Raw genomic sequence first — 17,971 nt, forward strand, 5'->3', positions numbered from 1 at the left:
AGCTAAATAAGAAGCAGCCACCTCCTTTCTGGGCAGGTTTCCCGCATCTGTCCTGTCCTGGCCAGCCTGTCAACATGGCGGCCCTACAGGTCTCTCATCATGTCACCCGGCCCCCTGGGCACCCTGGCTTCCAGGGGCCCCCCAACTCCCTGAACTTGCCCTTCGCTCTCCTGCAGCCTGGCCTCCACCCCCTAGGCCCCTGTCCTGCTGCCCTGCTGGCTCCAGCTCTGTGCTTAACACCTCCCACCTCTCCCTCCTCGCTCTCTGGTTCTCCGTAGCCCTCCTCAACTCTCACCCAGTCTACAAGTCCACTTCATCTGCTCCAGGGCTGCTGTGTCCTGTCACAGCTACGTCCCACCGCCTGGCACACGGGGGACACCTGGATATTTACAAGATGAACGAAGAGTTTGTATAAATCCTTCACTTCCCTTCATTCCCCCAAGAGCTCTGAAAAACGTGAGCACACACAACCTGTGTGACTGGAAGGCATTTTGTGAGCAGGACCCAGGCACTGAGGGCCGACAGGGCTGAGTGCCTGCACTGGGGACAGCAGCTACACATGGTCCAAGGCCCGGGGGACTCAGACACTCTGCAGACCACTTCCAGAGCAGGGTCAGGGCCGCCCAGACAATGGCCCAAAGCATGCTGGGATAAGGAATTTAACTCACAGCTGTACAGCGTAGTAAAATCTGGGGAGAGTTGGCCATAGAGAAGGGACAGGCATTCGTGGCAAAGGGGAGGGTGTGACTTTGAACTTTAGAACATCTTGGGGCAAGTAGAGGGGTTGAAAGGGACTCAGCCAGGCTCCACGCACAGGGACATTTGGTGACCCCAGATATAAGAACTCAAATCCCCAGCATCCACTGGCACCGCAGCACAGGAACCCCCCTCATCGGGAAGGCTCCTACAGCATGGTGAGAGCGCGCTTTTAACCCCATTTTACAGGTGAGGACACCCAGGGTCAGAAAGGCTAGGGCTGGGCCGCGAATGACCACCAGGCAGCCCTTTCCAGAGGTCTCTCCCTTCTTCGAGAGGGGTAGGCAAGCAGCCTATGGGGACGCTGGAGTCTCGCGGACGCCCCACCGTAAAGGCAAAGCTGAAATGGCCCCAGACTGAGCACAGCTGGGGGCATGGCCACACCCCCATCTACCACGGTACCAGCTCAGGCCGCCCAGGGGGCCAGAGGCCCCATTATTAGCACCTCAGCTCCACAGGCCCCCCTAAGAGGCGGTGGGCACCGAGGCGCCGCGCGGAACCGCGCAGGGCGATGGGGAGGGGGCGTGTGGGGCGCGGAGCCGACCGGGCGCGGGGCGGGGCGCGCCGGGCAGGGCGGGCCGGGCCGGGCGCCTCCCCGCTCGAGGAAGTCCCGGCCCCGCGCTTTGGGGAAGTGCGGCCGAAGCGCCTGCGCACTGCACCCTGCGCCCCCTCCCCGACGATCCGGTCGGACCTCGGAGCGCGCGGGCCGGCGGCTGCGCCGCGAGCGACTCAGGAGCGCGGCTGGTGAGTGCGCGCGCGCGGCGCCGAGGACGGCGGCCTGGTCCCTCCTGCCCCTGGCCCGGGGACCGCGCGGGGCGGGAGCCTCGGAAACCGGCGCCGGGATCGGCACCCTAAGGACTCCCGCCGCGGGGTCCACGTGGACCCTGGGCCGCGGCGGGACAGAAGCCAGTCCCCGCGCGTGGGGGAGGGGGCGTTGCAACAGGGTTCCCCTTTTTCTGCAGCTTTAAGCCTGGGGAAGTGATTGCTCAAAGTGGGGGGGCCGGAAGAACCCAGGTTTCCGCGTCTCCCGCCCCCACCTCAGCCTGGTGGGGAGGGCCCTAGGCGGGACAGCGGGTCTGCCCCCGCCCCCACCCCGTTGGATCTGGCAGCCGCTCAGCACTGCGAGTCGCAGGGGAGGCGCTGCGCCCCCAGCCCAAGCCGACTGGGGGCTCCTGGCGCCAGCCTCGCTCTAGAACGTGCAGGAGGACCTCCTGCCGTCTGACCCGAGTCCTGCTGCTGCAGTGCACGCCCCTTCGGCAGAGCCAGGGTGGGGCCCAGAGCGAACCTGGCCCCTCCCGCCCCCACCTCGCCTTTGGGTCGCTGGTGAGTGGGTCGCGTGGGGAGTTCCTTGAGGTAGGGGTGGGAGCGTCAAGGCTGGAGGAAGGGACCCTGAAGAAGGAGGCAGACTTCTCCAGGCCAGACCCTACCAGCAGAGAGAGAGAGAGAGAGAGAGGAGTGAGTTGCCACCACCATTGCAGAGGTGGGCTGGGGCGAGGGTCACCAGGGCTGGGAAGACCTGTCCTGCCTTGGAGGAGCCAGGCTGGGAGTCTCCCACTAGCCAAATGAGGGGGGCAGCAAATAGAAAAGGTACTGAGTCGGATGAGAAGAAAGGAATGGAGCCCCTCTGTCAACCTCCTTCCCAAAGGTTATGGCATTTTTTCCTGGGATTGTCACATATTCTTATTCTTTTTTTGGACTGGGCGGGCTCGGGGACGTTCTTTTTCCTTCTGTGGAGCAGAGCAGCAGCCGCTCCCGAGGGAGCCTCTGTCCCCAGAGGCCAGACTTGCCTCCTATCCAGCTTCTCCCATCCCAGACTTCAGGGCTGGGGAAGGGGAGGGAGTCCCCTGTCGAATGCCAGGATGAGAGGAAAGGAAACTTAATTCAGACCCTATACCTTCACCAGGAAGGAGAGCAGGTGCCCCCGGGGGCACAGGTGGCCCCAACCAGCCTGAGGAGGGTGCAAGGAGCTGGGTCCAGGGATGGGCGACCAGATCCAGGGCCTGTAACCAGGACAGAAGGGACTGCCTCCCCGCCCCAGACTTGGCCCCTAGCACCTCAGCACTGCGCACTCAGACAGGTCCCTCCTCCAATTCAGAGCTGAGTTGGAGAAGGCAGCCTTGAGGAGGTATAGTCTTCAGGGTGCTAGAGGGTGAGGGAGGGGATTGGGGCCCTGCCCCGACTCACAGTGGGTGGGGGTGCAGAGGAGGAAGAGCCGCTCTGCCTGGGGAAGTCACAGCCCGTCTGGGGTACAGCTGCCAGACCTCAGAGGTTGCCACACCCCTTCCTTTCCCTAGAAACTTGACCCCTGAGGGAAGGCATGCTGTGGGGCTACTGCTTCCCCCACCTGTTTGTTGGAAGCTGGTGGGACCCAGTTTGAGGGTCCCGCCACCATGATCTCAGGGGAAGCCAAGCAGGTGGTGAGGGGCCAAGGCCCCATGGGACCCTACACCTTGCCCCTAGATTCGGGTCAGGGCAGGGGCCTCTGGAGGCAGTGGTGCCCTCAGTGTGCATAACTCGGGCGGTCACCTCTGAGCACCACACCTGGCCAGGAGCTGGAACGCAGGCGCTGCCTAGCCTGGTGACTGCCTAGGGCATCCACCCTCCTCTCCTGCCATCAGAGACCACGAGAGGCCAATATGGACCGAACAGACATTCAAAGGCCAAAAGCAGAGGGATAGCGGGTCAGCAGGGAGAATGATAATTAAATGAGAAAATAAAGTGAAACCAAGTCGTGAATCTCTTGGCTGCCAGACCGGCAGCGGGTTTTCAGGAAGGCCCGTGCTGCAGACATGCAGGGGGGCGCCCCAGGCCCTGTGGGCCCTCACCTGGGCGGAGGAGGGCGCCGGCAGAGGCGAAGGTGGGGAGGTATTCAAAACTGCCTCCCGGACACTGATTGGCCGCCCCGCGCATCGCCGGTGCATCGCCCGCGCGCACTTGGTTCTGCGGGTTACAGGCCGGAGCTGCTCAGCCGGCTGGGACTTCGGCGTCCCCCATACCCCTGCACCACTGGGAAGGTGCGCTCAGACGGCAAGCAGAAGGGACCCAGCGGCTCAGACCTGGGAGCAGGACGCACCCCCGCCCCCGCTGCCGCCTGCTTCCCCGCCTGGCGCGCCCGCCCTGCGGTGAGGCCTCGGGCCCGCAGTGGTTTCCGCAGCCTGGTGGGGGGAGGGGGGAGGGAGGCCGGGAGACCCTGGGCGCGGTAGGATGCCAGCCAAGGGTAGGGGTACCAAGGGAGGAGTCTGGGACTAAGAAGCCAGCAGTCCCTGGCAGCTCCTGGTCCTCCTCACCCATGCCCTGTTCCACTTCCCACCCCCTCAGGACATCCCGCCCCACATCCTAGTCAAATCCTCCATGCTGCAGGCCTAGGCCGCTGCCCTGCTGAGTCCCCATGAGCAGGTGGGAATTCTCTGGGGCCAGCAGGCCAATCTGGCCTCCTGGTCAGGGGCAGCCCTACCCACAGAAAACCTGGGATGGAGGAAGCTGGGTTAGGGGGTGTCTAAAGGTCTGACCATCACCCGTGCACCAACCTGACAGCCCCAGACTCTTGCAGGCCCCCAGCCCCCTTGGGAGGGGCCAGGAGCCGGAAACCAAGAAAGAGGAACCCAGGCTTCCGGCTTCCCAGGGACTGAGCAGATGGGGGTGTCCCAGAACCTCCTACAGAGATCTTGTCTGGGGCCCCCTCCTTCCTGACCCTGCACCCCCTCACAGCCCTGGTGTAGGCTGGGGTGGGGGGTTGGAGCCTGGGCAGAGTGGTCTGGAGGTGGGGGGCTGGCAGGGGCCGGTGTCCAGTTCTCAGTGAGAACCCACGCTCTCTTCTCAGACCCCCAGGCTGTGGTGAGGGTCCTGGAGCAGGCACCACGGAGCCCCAAAGACCTCCTCCCATCCATGCCCACCCCGCATGAGGCTGAGAAGCAGGTGCGCCCCCTCTGCCCCCTTGGAGGAACTTGGAGGGGGCATGACAGGGAGTTGGGAGATCCTCAAACACCTGGGAGGCCAGAAGGCCATGCCCCTGGGAACGAGCGTCGCCACCAGCGGGCAGTCTGGTGGGGAGAGGCGTGTGGTTCCGACAGATTCTGGCCTGGAGGCTGAGGCAGCCCCATCTTCCCCCAGCACATAGGACCAGAGGAGGCGGACCAGCCCCCCTCAATGTCCAGTCATGATGCGGCCCCCCCGGCTCCCCCAAGACGCAACCCTTGCTGCTTGTGCTGGTGCTGCTGCTGCAGCTGCTCCTGGTACGTGGGCCTGGGGATGCATGCGGTGCCTGGTGGGGAGGGGTGGGCTGAGCAGACCTGGGACCCAGGATCCCACTTCCCAGCCCCTCAAGTGGCTTTTGAGGTGTCACCTGCAGGTAGGACACCCTGCCACCCACAGCATTCATCCAGCATCCTGGTGACCAGCAGCCCGTGCCCAGGCCCCTGTGTGTGTGTGACTTTCATGCCTGGTGTGTTCAAGGATGTGTCCACGTGCAGGCACCTGGCCAGCACATGTGTGCGCGCGTGTGCGCGTGTGCGCACGCAGCATAAGCCAGCCCAGGCTGACTCTGGGAACCTACAGCAGGCGTAGACAGAAGGACGTCCTACAAACTGTGTCAGGTGGGGTCGCTTCTAGCAGAGATGTGGCCCTGGGACAGTACAGGTGGTGGGCATGGGGTGTCTAGGGGGTAACTGGTTTCTAGGCATGTCGGGAACCTGTGGGTTTTTGGTTCATTGTGGAGGCCTGGCTCTTTTCAGGCTTCCAGCCTTTGCTGTTGAGCAGACAGCGCTGAGGGGCCCCAAAGAGGGGGTCAGCTGACCAGCGAGCAACCGAGGCCTGAGCCCAGGCCTAAAACAGGAGAGGGGTGGCCTGGGGTACAGCCGGGAGGCTGTGAAGAGTCAGGACTCATTGAGAGTTTAGCTGTGGGCAGTATGAGGTCTGGCAGGCAGTAGGGTAGGGACAGAGTTCTGTCTGGACCTTTGGGTTTGAGTTGTCTGTTAGCCATCCTAGTGGCCCTGGAGAGAGGTCCGGCTGGAGGTATGGATTTGGGAGCCCACAATGATGGGGTACTAGAAGCCAAGGGAGTGAGAAGGGCCCCTAGGAAGAGTCAGGGGTCAGACACAGGCTGGGGGCTTCCACCGCAGCAGCTGGGGTCTCTGGGAGAAAGCAGGGGGGTGCCGTGGCCAGGCCAGGGAGGGAGGGGCACATCAGGGCCCCGTGAAGTCCCAAAGGCGAGCAGGCAGTCGTGCTGCTGGCCGGGCCTTGGGCCCGGGGACCAGATGGGCTGGGAAAGCAGCAGACCCGAGGGCTGCCCACCTGCAGTGGGTTTACACGTGCTGGTGTTACTGTGTGCTGAACATCCTGCGTTCACACACGTGCAGAGGACGGCAGTGCCACCCTTCTCTCTGCCACCAGGAACGAAGAGCGGCGGCGAGCATGGCGGGCCTCGCGGGACAGCAGGCTACAGCCCCTCCCCAGCTGCGAAGCTTGGTGAGTGGCCCGGGGGTGCACGTCTGCCAGGGCGGGGAGGGGGCCAAACCGGGCTGAGGGGACCAGGCCTGACTTGGCCAGGTGGCGGCTGCCCGCAGCACCGCACCAAGCCCCGAGGAGGTGCAGAGTTGGGCCCGGTCCTTCGACAAGCTGATGCACAGCCCGGCTGGCCGCAGCGTGTTCCGGGAGTTCCTGCGCACGGAGTACAGCGAGGAGAACATGCTCTTCTGGTTGGCCTGCGAGGAGCTCAAGGCTGAGGCCAACCAGCACGTGGTGGATGAGAAGGCGCGGCTCATCTATGAGGACTACGTGTCCATCCTGTCCCCCAAGGAGGTGTGCTGCGCGGGGCCGGGGGCGGGGGCCTCGGCCTCCCAGACCCTCTGACCGCGGTGCCCTGTCCCACCCACAGGTGAGCCTGGACTCCCGGGTGCGGGAGGGCATCAACAAGAAGATGCAGGAGCCGTCGGCACACACGTTCGACGACGCACAACTGCAGATTTACACACTCATGCACCGAGACTCCTACCCCCGCTTCCTCAGCTCCCCTGCCTACCGTGCCCTGCTGCTCCGGGGGGGCTCCCCGTCCTCCAGCGAGGCCTAGGCTGCCCACTCTCGCAGCCCAGACTAGGGCCCTCTCCCGTGGGCAGAGACTTCTCACGAATGTCAGCAGGTGTCGGGCACACCTGCAGGGCCCAGCACCCCTGGGGCAGTCCCAGGTAGGAGCTCCAGGTGCAGGGCAGGGCAGAAGCCCCCTTCCCTGCCTAGGGGTCCTAGTGCCCCAAAGTCCTCCTGAGAGGCAGATGTGAGGGCCTCTGGGCCCTAGCGCCCCCTCCCGCACCAGCCCCCACTGGCCGGCAGAGTGCTCCTGCTGGGGTCCCACGTGGTAAGAGGAGGCACCCTCCCTGGGAACACCCTGGACCCACAAACCTCACTGGGTCCTCCTCCCCAGGCAGTTGGGGGCCCCAAGAAATGCCCTGGTGGGGAAGAGAACCTCTGAACTGTCCAGTTCTCTGACATGAGACCTCCAGCTGGTGCCATCTGCACCCCAGGATCCCAGAACCAGAACCTCAGAACCAGGCTCAAGGGAGCAGGACCCAGTATCTCTTTTATGTGTTTTTAGAGTTTAAACCAGGAAACATGGTCCTCACTGTGTGTTTTATGAAAAAAAAAAGAAAACTGTTTTCATATTTAACTCCACCCCTCTCCCCCCTAAAATAGGATCTTATTATTGAAGATGCTTTTAAACCAAAGTCTCTCCTCTGTCCACGCTGTGGGGGGGTTAGAGGACGAGCTGTCCCAGACCCCCGGCAGGGGAGCAGCCCTGCTCAGGGAAGGGGCCTGGTCCCGTGTGCTCTGCCCCAGGCCCACCTGTCAGCAACGAGCCCAGAGGGCAGCTGTGCTCACCCCTTCCCACGCGAGGGCACCACAGCCTCTCAACACCAAGGCACCAAGGCTGATGATACAAGCAGCACTGGGCAGGCGATGGGTGGGCAGGGTATCAGAGGCTGGCCAGCTAGGGCAGGACACTGATGGGGGTGACGTCCCTGGGTGCCAGGCACTGTCACTTGTACCGTGCCTTGTACAGGCCACACAAGGCACACGCTTGCCGCCCTGACCCTTAATTTGAGGTCGGTGAAGCACTTCACAAAGCTGCAACCAGGGCCCAGAGACTCTGGTCGGGAGTCCACCCCCATCCACACTGCCTCAACGAGCCAGGGAGGGGATCCTGAAGGGGCCCAGACTTGGCCTCCCACCCACAATCCCTGGACCCTGAGCTTCAGTGTAGGGGGAGGTCATGAGACCATGGGTCCTGTGTGTGCCCAGGGCCCTTCCCACATGAGCCTCACATGGGGCCTCCCAGGCCCTGCCTTACCAGGCCAAGTGACCCCTGACCCCAGGGAGGAGGGCTGCCCCTGCAGCCCAGGTGGAGGTGGGGTGTTAGACCAGATGTGGGGGATAGGGGGCCCAGCTCAAAGCCCAAGCCTGTGCGTGGCCCACCAGGACCCAAGGGCTAGGGACAAAACGGTGGCAAAAAGAAACATTTAATAATCTGGGGGAAAGAGACAAGGTGCACTGCAGGCGAGTGGTGGGGTGGGGCAGGATGTGCTGCCTTCTGAGGAAGGCCAGGTGGGCACAGGGCAGGTCTCCAGAGAAGCTGCATCTGTTGGCAGGGAATGGGGGAGGTGGTGGCCAGTGCTGGCCTCGGCCCAAGGCTGCAGGCACAGGTGCACAGGGGCTCAGCAGAACTGCAAGAAACAGGTGGGGTGGAAGGGTCCAGCCACGGGGCTCCCCCAGGGCAGAAGGGTCTCCATCCACCATCTCCAAAGCTCCCAGGAGGCTGGTGGCATGGCTGTCCCCCTGTTCACACCACAGACCCCACACAGGCTGGAGACACCCACCTCTAGAGAGCAAGGGGGCGGGCTCTGGGCTCACCACCTACCTTCCAGCGATTTCCACACTCGTTGCAGACAACGAAGGTGGTCATGGGCTCATCGGAGCTGCGGGTCTGCACCTGTCGGGAGGGCGGTGGTGGGCAGGGCCCCAGCCCCAGGGCCTCAGTCACTAGGAGCTGGAGGCCCCAAGTAGTGGGTCTTCCCTGGAGTCACAACCCGGGGAGGCCGCACCCGTGGTCTCAGGCAGGGCTGGCCTCACAGCACCTGGGCCCCCTGGGTTACCTGGGCTAGGCCCCCCAACTTGAGTGCCTCAGAGCAAGCAAGGGGACCCACCACCAGAGACCCTGCTTACTGGGGACCTGGGGTCCTCGGCCAGGGGGGAGGTCCCCAGGGGAACCACTGCTCCCCAGCCCACTCAGAAACCAAAAGGCTAACGGTGGCCTAGCGCCACTCACATGCTGGGCAGGCATGGGCTGGGGGCAGTGCGGGCTCACCTGCGTGTAGGTGCAGTTCTTCTTCCTGCACTTCCCGCAGGTAAACAGGTCGGTCTGCGTGCCGCCCGTGCGGGCCATCTGGTGCTCGCGGATGGCCTCCTTGGTCATGGCCTTGCGGATCTCCTTCAGCTCATCACTGGCCATCTCCTGGGGCGAGGGTCCGTGTCGCGTGCTCAGCACGCAGCCCCTCGGGGCAGCCCCCCACGCCCCTCGGCAGGCTCACCTCCGAAGTCATCACAGCAATCTGTTGGGGCGTGATGGCACCGCACAGCACGTTGCGCCGCAAGCCGGGGTTCTTGGCATCCTTGAGGTTGGAGAGGCGGCTCCGCACGCGGTTCTTGTACTTCATGTCCGTGTTCCCCACGTCCCGAAAGATGCGTGCAAGCATTTAAGGACCAGACCAAAGGCCGATGCCCTGCCCGCCACCCACCCCGCCAGGCCAGCGAGGGCCTCTTGTGGCAGCCATGTCGGAGGTGGGCCTAGGGGCAAGCGCGCCCATAGCTAAGCCTCAGCTGCAGGCTTGAGGCCCAGACACCTGAGCCCCAGTGCAGGCACAAACAGTGCCCCAGCGGGTCTGGGAGGGCCCTCCTGGCCAAGAGGAGTGAACTCGCCCAACCGCCCAGCACCTGGCAAAGGCACCAGGGCAGTGGCCACTGGGAAGCTGGGCCTGGCTGGCCCCGTGACCTCCAGAAACCCCAGCCCTGAGCCCTGGTACAAAGGATATATTCCTCGATCTGGGCTGACAAGTGCTCACAGTCTGCACCAACGGCCACATGGTCATCTGCAAGAAGGAGCCCTGACGAGCTGCCCCTCAGCTGCCCAGCTACCAGCAGCCAGAACTCAGGACCCCAGGCACTCTCATCCCAAAGACCCCCTTCCCCCACCCGACGTCAGCAGAGATCAGCTGCGGAGAGGGCCGTCCCCAAGGACTTCCTGGACTCAGGCCTCTGCAGCAATCGGGACCCCAAGGTGTGCTGTGGGGCCCGGGCCTGGGCACTCACGGCCCGTCTGCAGGGCGGCCATCAGCATCTCACGACATTTGTTGCGCACAGCATCGCAGGTGACTGGCACTGGGGGAAACGTGGTGATCCTCGGGGTCGACGGCATCCTAGGTGGCTCCGGCCTCTTGCGGCTGGAGAGAGACAGGCCCACATGGGCCACATGAACCCCCACGATATGCCAGTCCCCAGAAAAGCCAACATGACAGGCACAGTGTCCCCAAATCCTATTTGCTGCACCCTGACAGCGCCCCACAACCCTGGCCATCCACAGTCCGGGCCCGCATGTCCATGGGGTCTGCCCAGCCAGCTAGAGGCAATGAGGCTGGCTGAGGGGCACACTCCCAGATGGGGCACAATGGGGGCAGCACCACCTGTGAGGGTCCCTGCCCTCAGGGAGGCCTGGAACCCGGGACCACATTGCCCAACACAGACTGCCAGGTCAGGGAGAGGCAGATGGGGCTGGGGGTCACCCAAGCCTAGGTGCCACTCTGTAGGCTGTGCCAACTGGCATGGATGCCCTCGCACGTCTGGCCACCCCCACAGGCTGCCTGACCACCAGGCTGTGTCCACCCATCCCTTCTCTCACACTCCTGCATTTCGTGACCCTGTGACCTCCACGAAGTCAGTGGAAGCAGGTGGCTTACTGGAGAACAAACAAGGCGTGCCACTGGGCGGATGAGCCCCTGTCTTGGCACAGCCAGACCATGAATCCAAAGCTCAACTTCCCTGGCCCCTGGCCGCTGCTGCCCAGAGGTCAAGGGCAAATCAGCCTCTCGGATACAGCCTATTCCTATGACCGCCTCCCGGGGGCAGCCAGAGCAGTGAGACCTCAGTGGCCCCAAAACCTGCACCAAACCACAGCCTGGGGCACTCACAGGGAGGGAGGGACCAGCAGCGAGACAGCAGGCCAAAGCGGGGCAGCCAGAGCTGGCCAACGAGAACCAGACCCAGGATGGGGGCCTGGAGCTGGGGAACATGAGCAGTGGGTTCCCACAGGCCCGCTCGGGGTGTGTGTCAGCGCCTTGTAGCCAGGTGGACACGGCCTCCCCCTAAGATGCTTGGGGCTGAAAAGACCCAGCATCCAGAGAAGCCTTGGAGAGAAAGTGTCCGGCAAGAGGTTGACCGGGCTGGGCATGGCTTCCTGGGGAGAATCCCCTCCAAGAAGCTGAAAAGGCTGACGCGTTCTCATGGCCTCAGCCCCCCAGGGCACCTGGAACTCAAGCACCCTACTCTGCCGAGAAGGTAGGGCCATGGGAGGTGCGCGCCTGCCTTCCAAGTGGGCTACCTGGGATCCTTAGCCTCAGAGGCCTCTTTGGAGGACGTCGACGTGGGCAGAGGCCCACCCCTCCTCCGCTCCCTGGCTTTGGCATCTGAAGCATCTGCAGGAACCAGGACAGAGGGGAGGGCTGGCCAGGAGAAGGCAGACCCCAAAGGGCAGGGCCGGGCCAGGGAGGGGAGCAGATCCCCACTGAGGCTCAGCCAGACCGCCAGCCCCAGCCCACAGACCCCGCATCCAACCACAGCTTCCTGCTCAGAACCAGGGCCCTCCCCCAGCCAAGGAAGGGCCTGGGAAGGCCCCCCCCCCCACTTCCCACTCACACCCTCACTCAAGCAGGCCACCTGTGGGGCCTCTCCGGAGTCCACCCCACCACCTGTCCTGGCAGAGGGGGTTGTCATTCACCAAGTGACGCCTGAGAATGAAATTCACCCCAGAGCGATGGTCTCCACAATGAAGCGTTTGAACCTGGACAAAGGCCGCTCCCTGCAGGCAGGCCAGGCCCAGGCCCACCCCAGCTGGGCCTCAGGCACCACAGCAAGCCTTGGAGTCAGCCCCTGCCTGCACTGGGGCCCTTCCCACAGGACGAGAAGCGTCCCACTTGCCACTAGAACACACGTGCTCATCCAACACACAGCTCAATGGCCTCACAGGACATGCAGCTGTTTCCCAAGGGTTTGGACAGAGTCCAGGAGGAGCTTGCAAGGGACAGGAACCTCAAGGCATTTCTGCAACCCCCAGGCACCCCACTGTCCCCTCTCAATCCCACCCCCTGCTCCCCCTCCCCTTCCCTTCTCCTCTCCTACCACCCTCCCCCGCTAGGTCCCCAACCTCCAGCTGCCCAGACACTCCTCCGCCCCCATGTGACCTCCTCCAGCCCTACTGGGTCCCTCTAGGGCTCGGTGCAGCACCCCACCCTCAACTCCACCCCTCCCAGCCCCTCCCACCACTCTCTGAGTCAGTGCTTCCTGGACCAGCTCTGTCACTCCCCACTCCCAGGTGTCCCTGGCTCAGGGACAGCACCACCAGCACCCTACCCAGTGCTGACCAGCGAGGGGCCAGTGCATCCTGGGTGCCCCTTGCCTCAGCACTCAGCCCAAGGCTGCCTGACCCGCACCCAGAAGCTTCTTCCAGGATTTGATGAGAGACTTGGCCAGCGTGACAACCTCCTCATCGGAGCTCTGCTTCCGCAGGGCATTGACGGACATGCCGACCCGGGTGGACTGCAAGGCAAGCAGCTGGGCTTGGGGTGAGGGTCAGAACGTCCCCACAGACCCTCGGGGACTCCCACAGGGCAGGGCTGGGATCAGCGAGGGGAGGTGGAAGCCCTTCCCAAGGGTGACTGTCCCATTTGGAACCCAGGAGCTTCAGTGAGGGACACAGTGGGTTACCCCTGAACGCCCCTCCCTGCCTCACTGAGCAACAGAGGAGTAACAGAGAAAGGCAGGGACAGTCTCCTCAAGGACAGGCGCTCGTGCCCACCAAGGCCCAGGGCAGGGGCCAGAAAGCCCAGCCACGCGCCTGGGAGCTGGGAGCGGGGGTTGGGGGGGCACCGGCCTACCTGCAGCAGGTGCAGCGTGACAGGCGTGGCCTTCAGCTCCCGCAGAAGGTCCATGGCGCCCTCCTGGAAGGAGAGGGGAGAACCTTCATAAAAAGCCTGAGATCTTGGTGGGCAGCCCCACCTCCTCCTGCACACAAGGGTTAGGGGGGACACAGGCAGTGATGATTCGGAGACCCCTCTTGGGGCAGATGCCCAGGGAGGACAAGCACGAGAAGGGAGGCGGCTTCCCACTCAGTCCAAGCCCAGAGGCCGTGACCTTCGTCAGGGCAAAGGGCTGCAGCCCTTCTCGGCAGAAGCACCACACCAGGCTAAGGTGCAGCCTCAGGAGCACTTGCTACTGCCCAAGCCCGCAGCCCCTGCCCACATGGCCCAGGCAGCCTCCCCACAAGCCAACCCAGGAACGGTCAGTGTCCCTGCTGAGGCCAAACCCTCAAGGCACCTCTGCTTGCCTCGCACACACCCCTCCTTGGTCTCTCCAGCCCAGTTACCTGGGGCCAGCCACCACCTCACCTAGACTACTGCAACAGAGCCCCAGGCACCCTCCCCTGCCACGCACCCACGCCCCACACCTGCTTCCTCAGGGCCTGCTCAGGGAGGCTCCGCACAGGTGGCCACACCTCTCCACTACAGGCTCAGCTCCCCAGGGGCCAAGCTGGCTGCCCCAGGGCTTCTGCACCTGCTGCTCCCACTGCCAGCGACACGCCTGAGCCCACCCTCCCTCCATGTTCAAATGACATCTTCTCAGTGAGGCCTCTCCCACTGAAGGCTGCCAGCAGCCCAGGCTCCACCCCACCCTCCCCGTTTGCTTTCCTCCGCAGAAGCCTCACTTCTTAACCCACAGATGTGTCTTCACATGTGCGTGTCTCTAGGGACATGAAGGAGGCAGAGAGGATCTGACGCGGCCACCCAAGGTGGTGAGAGCCTCAGACGTCTTGCAGCCTGGGCCTGGGGAGGGGCCAAACCTGCCCCCTCCCAAATCAAGGTGGCGTCTCTGCTCCAGCTGCAGCCTCTTCCTCATCCCCCCCTGCAAGCCCCTGCCCCTGGGCTGTGCAGAGTCCAGTCCTGTGGTAACCTCCTCAAAGGGGACGTGTGGTCACCAGAGCCAAGGGCACAGTGCCCCTTGGCAATCATCTTCCCCAAGGAGCCTCAGGGTGCAGAACACCCGCGTTCTGGGGCCTCCGGACCAGAGAGACATAAACACAATTCCCAGTGGTGGACCCCATTCTCCCAAGGGGCCTCAGAAGCGCTGAGACCCACCAGGAGTCTCTGCTGGCTCTCACCCCCACTGACCTTCCTGGGCTGTCCATCTCAGCTTTGGGGAGAGGCTGCCTGAACCACAGGAACTCTCCTGAGCCCCCAAGTTCCCTCCCAGTCCACACCTGCCCCCCTGCCCCATTCTCCCCTGGGCATCTACCTGGATTCCTCCCTCCCCCCACCCCACCCCAGTCCTGCCTGACCCCACCCAGCCCTCTGTGGGTTCCATGATGCATCTCTGCCCCCACCTGGGGGATGTCTGTTCTGTCTCTTTCCTGAGGGGAAGCAGCTTCTTTCTGTGGTCATCTCTAGAAACAGCTATAGATGTTCCCACACCCTTGCTCTGTGCTGCCCACAGCCTCCGAGGAGGATGAACATCGTGGGGACGGGGGTTGTTGCTGCTTGATGGATGAACGAAAACGTTGTAGCCAGCCCCCTTACCAGCCCCAGTGAAAAACCCTGTTTAGAACCCAGGTCAACGGAGACCCAGATTCAACCATGCTCAGCCTAAAACACCACCCCCAAACCACCAGTGCAGGCACACTGCCCTGGGGTGATTCCACCCCAGCCCAGAAGCTCAGTCTGGGGAAAGGGCAGGTCATGTTTACTCATGTTTACTGAGCCTCTCAAAGCCAGCAGGACCCCTCTCCACCCTCTGGAGGCAGGTACTAGCCACCAAAGATGCTTTCTGTAAGGGTACACAGGGTGCCTAGGTCCCAAGGTTGAGGGGGACTGGCATTGGAGCCCCGGCAGCCTGGCCCCTCTCAAAGGCCGCGGCACAGCCTCCTCCAAAGGCTCACTGGCCGAGGAACGACCGGCCAGGTCAGTGAGCACAATTAGCAAGGGGGTCTCACACCCAGGCCTCCCCAAGCCAGGCTCAGGGTCCTCCTAGGGCTCTTACCCCAAGGTGTCTAACCACTCCCCACTTGCTGCTAGCTGAGTCCTGGCTAAGGAAAAAATTTATTAGGGAAACCTGGTTCTAAGGGGAGCTGCACAGACAAGGAAGAAAAAGGGCTTTCCCACCAGGAAAGACCTCTGGCCGGCTTGCGAAAATAGGATGATGGGGGCCGCAGCCCCAGGCCAGCCAGAGGTAGGGGCAGGCGCTGTAGCTCCAGGGGGAAAAGGGTGTCCAATCTCACACTCCAAACTCTTGCAGGCCGAGAAACGGCGTGGGAAACCCAGGGTGGGATAGAGGGCTCTTGAGTCGGAGGTGGGGCTTGGTGGGGAGTTGGGCGGAGGGGGCCTGCGAAGATGCCCAGGCCCGGGAGAAGGAAGGCAAGGGGGGCGGGGCAGCCAGAGAGAAAAGGCTGAACAGGACAGGGCTTCCGCAGGGTCTGGAGGGGCAGGGTCGAGGAGGGTCTCCGCCAGCCCGGCCTCCGGAGGGGGTCCGGAGTGAGAGGACAGGGAGGCGGGCGGATCCCAGGCCTGCAGAGTCTGAGCCTGGCAGTTGGGGTCTGAGTCCAGAGCGGGTGGCTCCCGGGACAAAGTCCAGGCCGGATCGCGGCCTCTGCCGTGGGTGCGAGGTGAAGGGCAGGGCTAGCCCAGGGCGGGGGTCTCCCCGCATCCGGGGAGTCTCTGCCGGGGTGGGGTCTCGTCCTGCCCCTCAGGTGGTCGCCCCGGCCCTGACGGGGGCTCGGGAGGCTCGGCGGGGGCTCGGCCGGGCGGGGGTCCCGGGGTCCTGGCGGCCCGCGCCCCTCACCGCGCTCTTCTTGGTCACCATCTTGTCCAGCCTCCGGGCGATCCGCGCAATCTCCTCCTCCTTGCCCATCATCGCCTCGGGGGCAGCGCCCCCAGCGCCCGCCGCGCCAGCCTCAGCCTCCCGGCCCGGACCCCAGTCCCGGCCGCCGCCGCCTCCCTCACCCGCCGCAGCAGACGCAGCCCTGCCGCGGGCGGGAGACCCTCCGTTCAAACCCCCGACCCCCGCGACGCCGCGCTGCATCCTGGGACACGTAGTTCCCGCGCCTGACCACCCTGCGCGCGCTCTCCCCTTTGCGGACCACAACCCCCAGGGGCCAGGCGAGCGCGCACAGCTTCCTGGGAAGTGTAGTCCTGAAACGGACGGCCGCCGGAGGCCCCCGAGGCCGGAGGCCCCCGAGGCCGGAGGCCTCGCAGTCCCACAAGCCCCCGCGCGGGCAGCTTAGCCGGCGGAGGGCGCTGAGGCAGCGCGGGGTCCAGAGGGGCCTGGGGACGGTGGTGCGGGGCCCGGCGCTCCTAGCTGGGAAGGCCCGGGTACGACTGCGCGGGGCGTCAGAGGCACGCTGGAGTCCGTTTACTCTCTCCGGGCCTGGATACTGGCCGCGGGGCCTCGTGCACAGGGAGGTGGAGGGGGCAGTCGCGGGGTGCTGGGTCTGGGAGACGCCCAGGCTGAGGCTAGGAAGGCGCCAGGGGGCCTGAAGAGGCGTGCGCAGGGCCCCTGTCTCCGAAGTCAGCTACCAGGTGCGAATCCCGGGCTCTCTGTGCCTCGGCCTCTCCGTCTGTGAAACGGGGATGGTGGTAGTGCTTGCCTCACAGGGCAGCTGTCAGGATGATGAGAGCTGATTTACGTCGTGCACTGAGAGCGGGTAGGGGACAGAGCACGAGCAGTTGGGTTGTCATCCCCGTTGCTGGTGGAGGCCCTGGGAAGGACAAGACTGCACTCAACTGGAGGGATGGCCCTGCCTCGGGAAGGCTGGGTAGAGGGGCACGGCCAGCACAACCACCAGACGTCTGCCACCTCCTCAATGATGCACAAGCTAGGTGGTCTGCCAGAAGGGGCACAACTTTGGTGGAGGGTAGAGGCCAGGGGACTGATGCCTAGTGTTGTGGGCCCCACAGTCACTGAAATTCAGGCCAAGTAACTGAGACCAGGTGGCAGATGAGATGTCCAGATGACCATGCCTTGGACTCCCAGTGGCATTTAGACATGACAGCTTCCCAGCAGCCGAAGTGAAGAGAAACATGGGCAGTTATGAGATTCCTTAGTAATCATAAGAAAAATCATGGAATTTCTCATAGGCAGCAAAGACCTGTGATGGGTGAACACAGCACCAGTTTCCACACTAGCTCTGATCCTGCCCGTCACTGTAAACTGGGGCCATAGCTCTAGCCCAGCCCAACCAAACAAGTCTCCATAGCCAAAATCCCCTGGTCTGAGTGTTTGCAGCCTCTGAGGTTCTGACCACACCAGGGACACACGGAAGCTGGGAGGCACACACCCTTCAACCCTGCTCTCAATGGACCACTGGCCAGAGGAAGGAGCCCCCACACAGGCAGGTATACATGGAGGCTGCCCAGTTAGGCCCCCCCTGACACACAGGGTTAAGTTGATTGAAGGACTGATTGGCGGTAATTTCCCCTCGGGAGACCCTCTAGCACCATAACAGGGCGCTGTGAAATGCTGAGTTCAGCCATGGCTTCTGACCAAGGCTGGAGCAGAGGGATACCCACATGGAGCAGAACACTTGGCCTTGGCCCTCCGGAGCAGGCAAATACATGTCCGAGAAACCTCAAACAGCTTCCAGTCCCTAAGATTGGAGTCAGAAAGGAGAGGATGAGGACAGGCCTCTCAGAAGCATCACCGGGGCTTGTGGAAGGGTTTGAGCCACATGACCGGCCCCGGTGGAGGCACCAGTTAGGGCAGGGTCTGGTCGGTCAGCTTAGCCCCCGGGAGCAGGTCACTGTTCAGGAGCCAGCCCTGAGGCCAATCCCAACCTGATTTCCACAGGACAGATGAGGACAAAGTGCTCAGGAAAGGTCTGGATGTGCAGGCACCTGGGAAAACCAGCCTGAGAACT

The 17,971-nt window shown here is 63.6% G+C and overlaps 2 protein-coding genes across 16 annotated transcripts; one reads left to right on the forward strand and one right to left on the reverse strand.

Moving 5' to 3' along the window:
* The first annotated feature begins 1,386 nt into the window (after positions 1 to 1,386).
* Positions 1,387 to 7,469, forward strand: RGS19 (regulator of G protein signaling 19). Of its 9 annotated transcripts, XM_031433366.2 has the most exons (8): positions 1,541 to 2,079; positions 3,710 to 3,878; positions 4,075 to 4,152; positions 4,577 to 4,671; positions 4,867 to 4,988; positions 6,145 to 6,219; positions 6,318 to 6,552; positions 6,629 to 7,469. In XM_031433366.2, the coding sequence occupies exons 4-8, from the start codon at positions 4,642 to 4,644 to the stop codon at positions 6,818 to 6,820; spliced, it is 654 nt and encodes a 217-aa protein (XP_031289226.1). In that variant the 5' UTR covers positions 1,541 to 2,079; positions 3,710 to 3,878; positions 4,075 to 4,152; positions 4,577 to 4,641; the 3' UTR covers positions 6,821 to 7,469. The 9 variants fall into 9 exon arrangements, with proteins under 9 accessions (XP_031289225.2, XP_031289232.1, XP_031289231.1 ...); XM_031433371.2 differs by lacking the exons at positions 1,541 to 2,079; positions 3,710 to 3,878 and adding an exon at positions 1,420 to 1,500; XM_064496862.1 differs by lacking the exon at positions 4,075 to 4,152 and having other exon boundaries at positions 1,540 to 2,079.
* Positions 7,470 to 8,245: 776 nt separating this feature from the next.
* TCEA2 (transcription elongation factor A2) lies at positions 8,246 to 16,109 on the reverse strand. 7 transcript variants are annotated; one of them, XM_031433359.2, is made up of 10 exons: positions 15,898 to 16,109; positions 12,945 to 13,007; positions 12,501 to 12,621; positions 11,393 to 11,486; positions 10,108 to 10,238; positions 9,831 to 9,887; positions 9,330 to 9,484; positions 9,107 to 9,253; positions 8,660 to 8,731; positions 8,246 to 8,465 (listed from the first exon to the last, which is right to left on the reverse strand). In XM_031433359.2, exons 1-10 carry the CDS (start codon positions 15,967 to 15,969, stop codon positions 8,457 to 8,459), a joined length of 921 nt encoding a protein of 306 aa, XP_031289219.1. In that variant the 5' UTR covers positions 15,970 to 16,109; the 3' UTR covers positions 8,246 to 8,456. The 7 variants fall into 7 exon arrangements, with proteins under 7 accessions (XP_031289219.1, XP_031289220.1, XP_064352926.1 ...); XM_031433360.2 differs by having other exon boundaries at positions 12,501 to 12,606; positions 15,898 to 16,107; XM_064496856.1 differs by lacking the exon at positions 15,898 to 16,109 and adding an exon at positions 14,447 to 14,603.
* Positions 16,110 to 17,971: the final 1,862 nt, after the last annotated feature.

This window comes from Camelus dromedarius, chromosome 18, assembly GCF_036321535.1.
Source record: "Camelus dromedarius isolate mCamDro1 chromosome 18, mCamDro1.pat, whole genome shotgun sequence".
NCBI lineage: Eukaryota > Metazoa > Chordata > Mammalia > Artiodactyla > Camelidae > Camelus > Camelus dromedarius.

Coding starts and splice junctions, on each gene's coding strand:
- RGS19 (XM_031433365.2), top strand. CDS start 4,642: ATGCCCACCCCGCATGAGGCTGAGAAGCAG. Junction 4,672..4,866: donor CGCATGAGGCTGAGAAGCAG/GTGCGCCCCCTC, acceptor ATCTTCCCCCAG/CACATAGGACCAGAGGAGGC. Junction 6,553..6,628: donor CCATCCTGTCCCCCAAGGAG/GTGTGCTGCGCG, acceptor TCCCACCCACAG/GTGAGCCTGGACTCCCGGGT.
- TCEA2 (XM_031433359.2), bottom strand. CDS start 15,969: ATGATGGGCAAGGAGGAGGAGATTGCGCGGATCGCCCGGAGGCTGGAC. Junction 13,008..15,897: donor TGGTGACCAAGAAGAGCGCG/GTGAGGGGCGCG, acceptor CTCTCCTTCCAG/GAGGGCGCCATGGACCTTCT. Junction 12,622..12,944: donor TCACGCTGCACCTGCTGCAG/GTAGGCCGGTGC, acceptor CCCCAAGCCCAG/CTGCTTGCCTTGCAGTCCAC.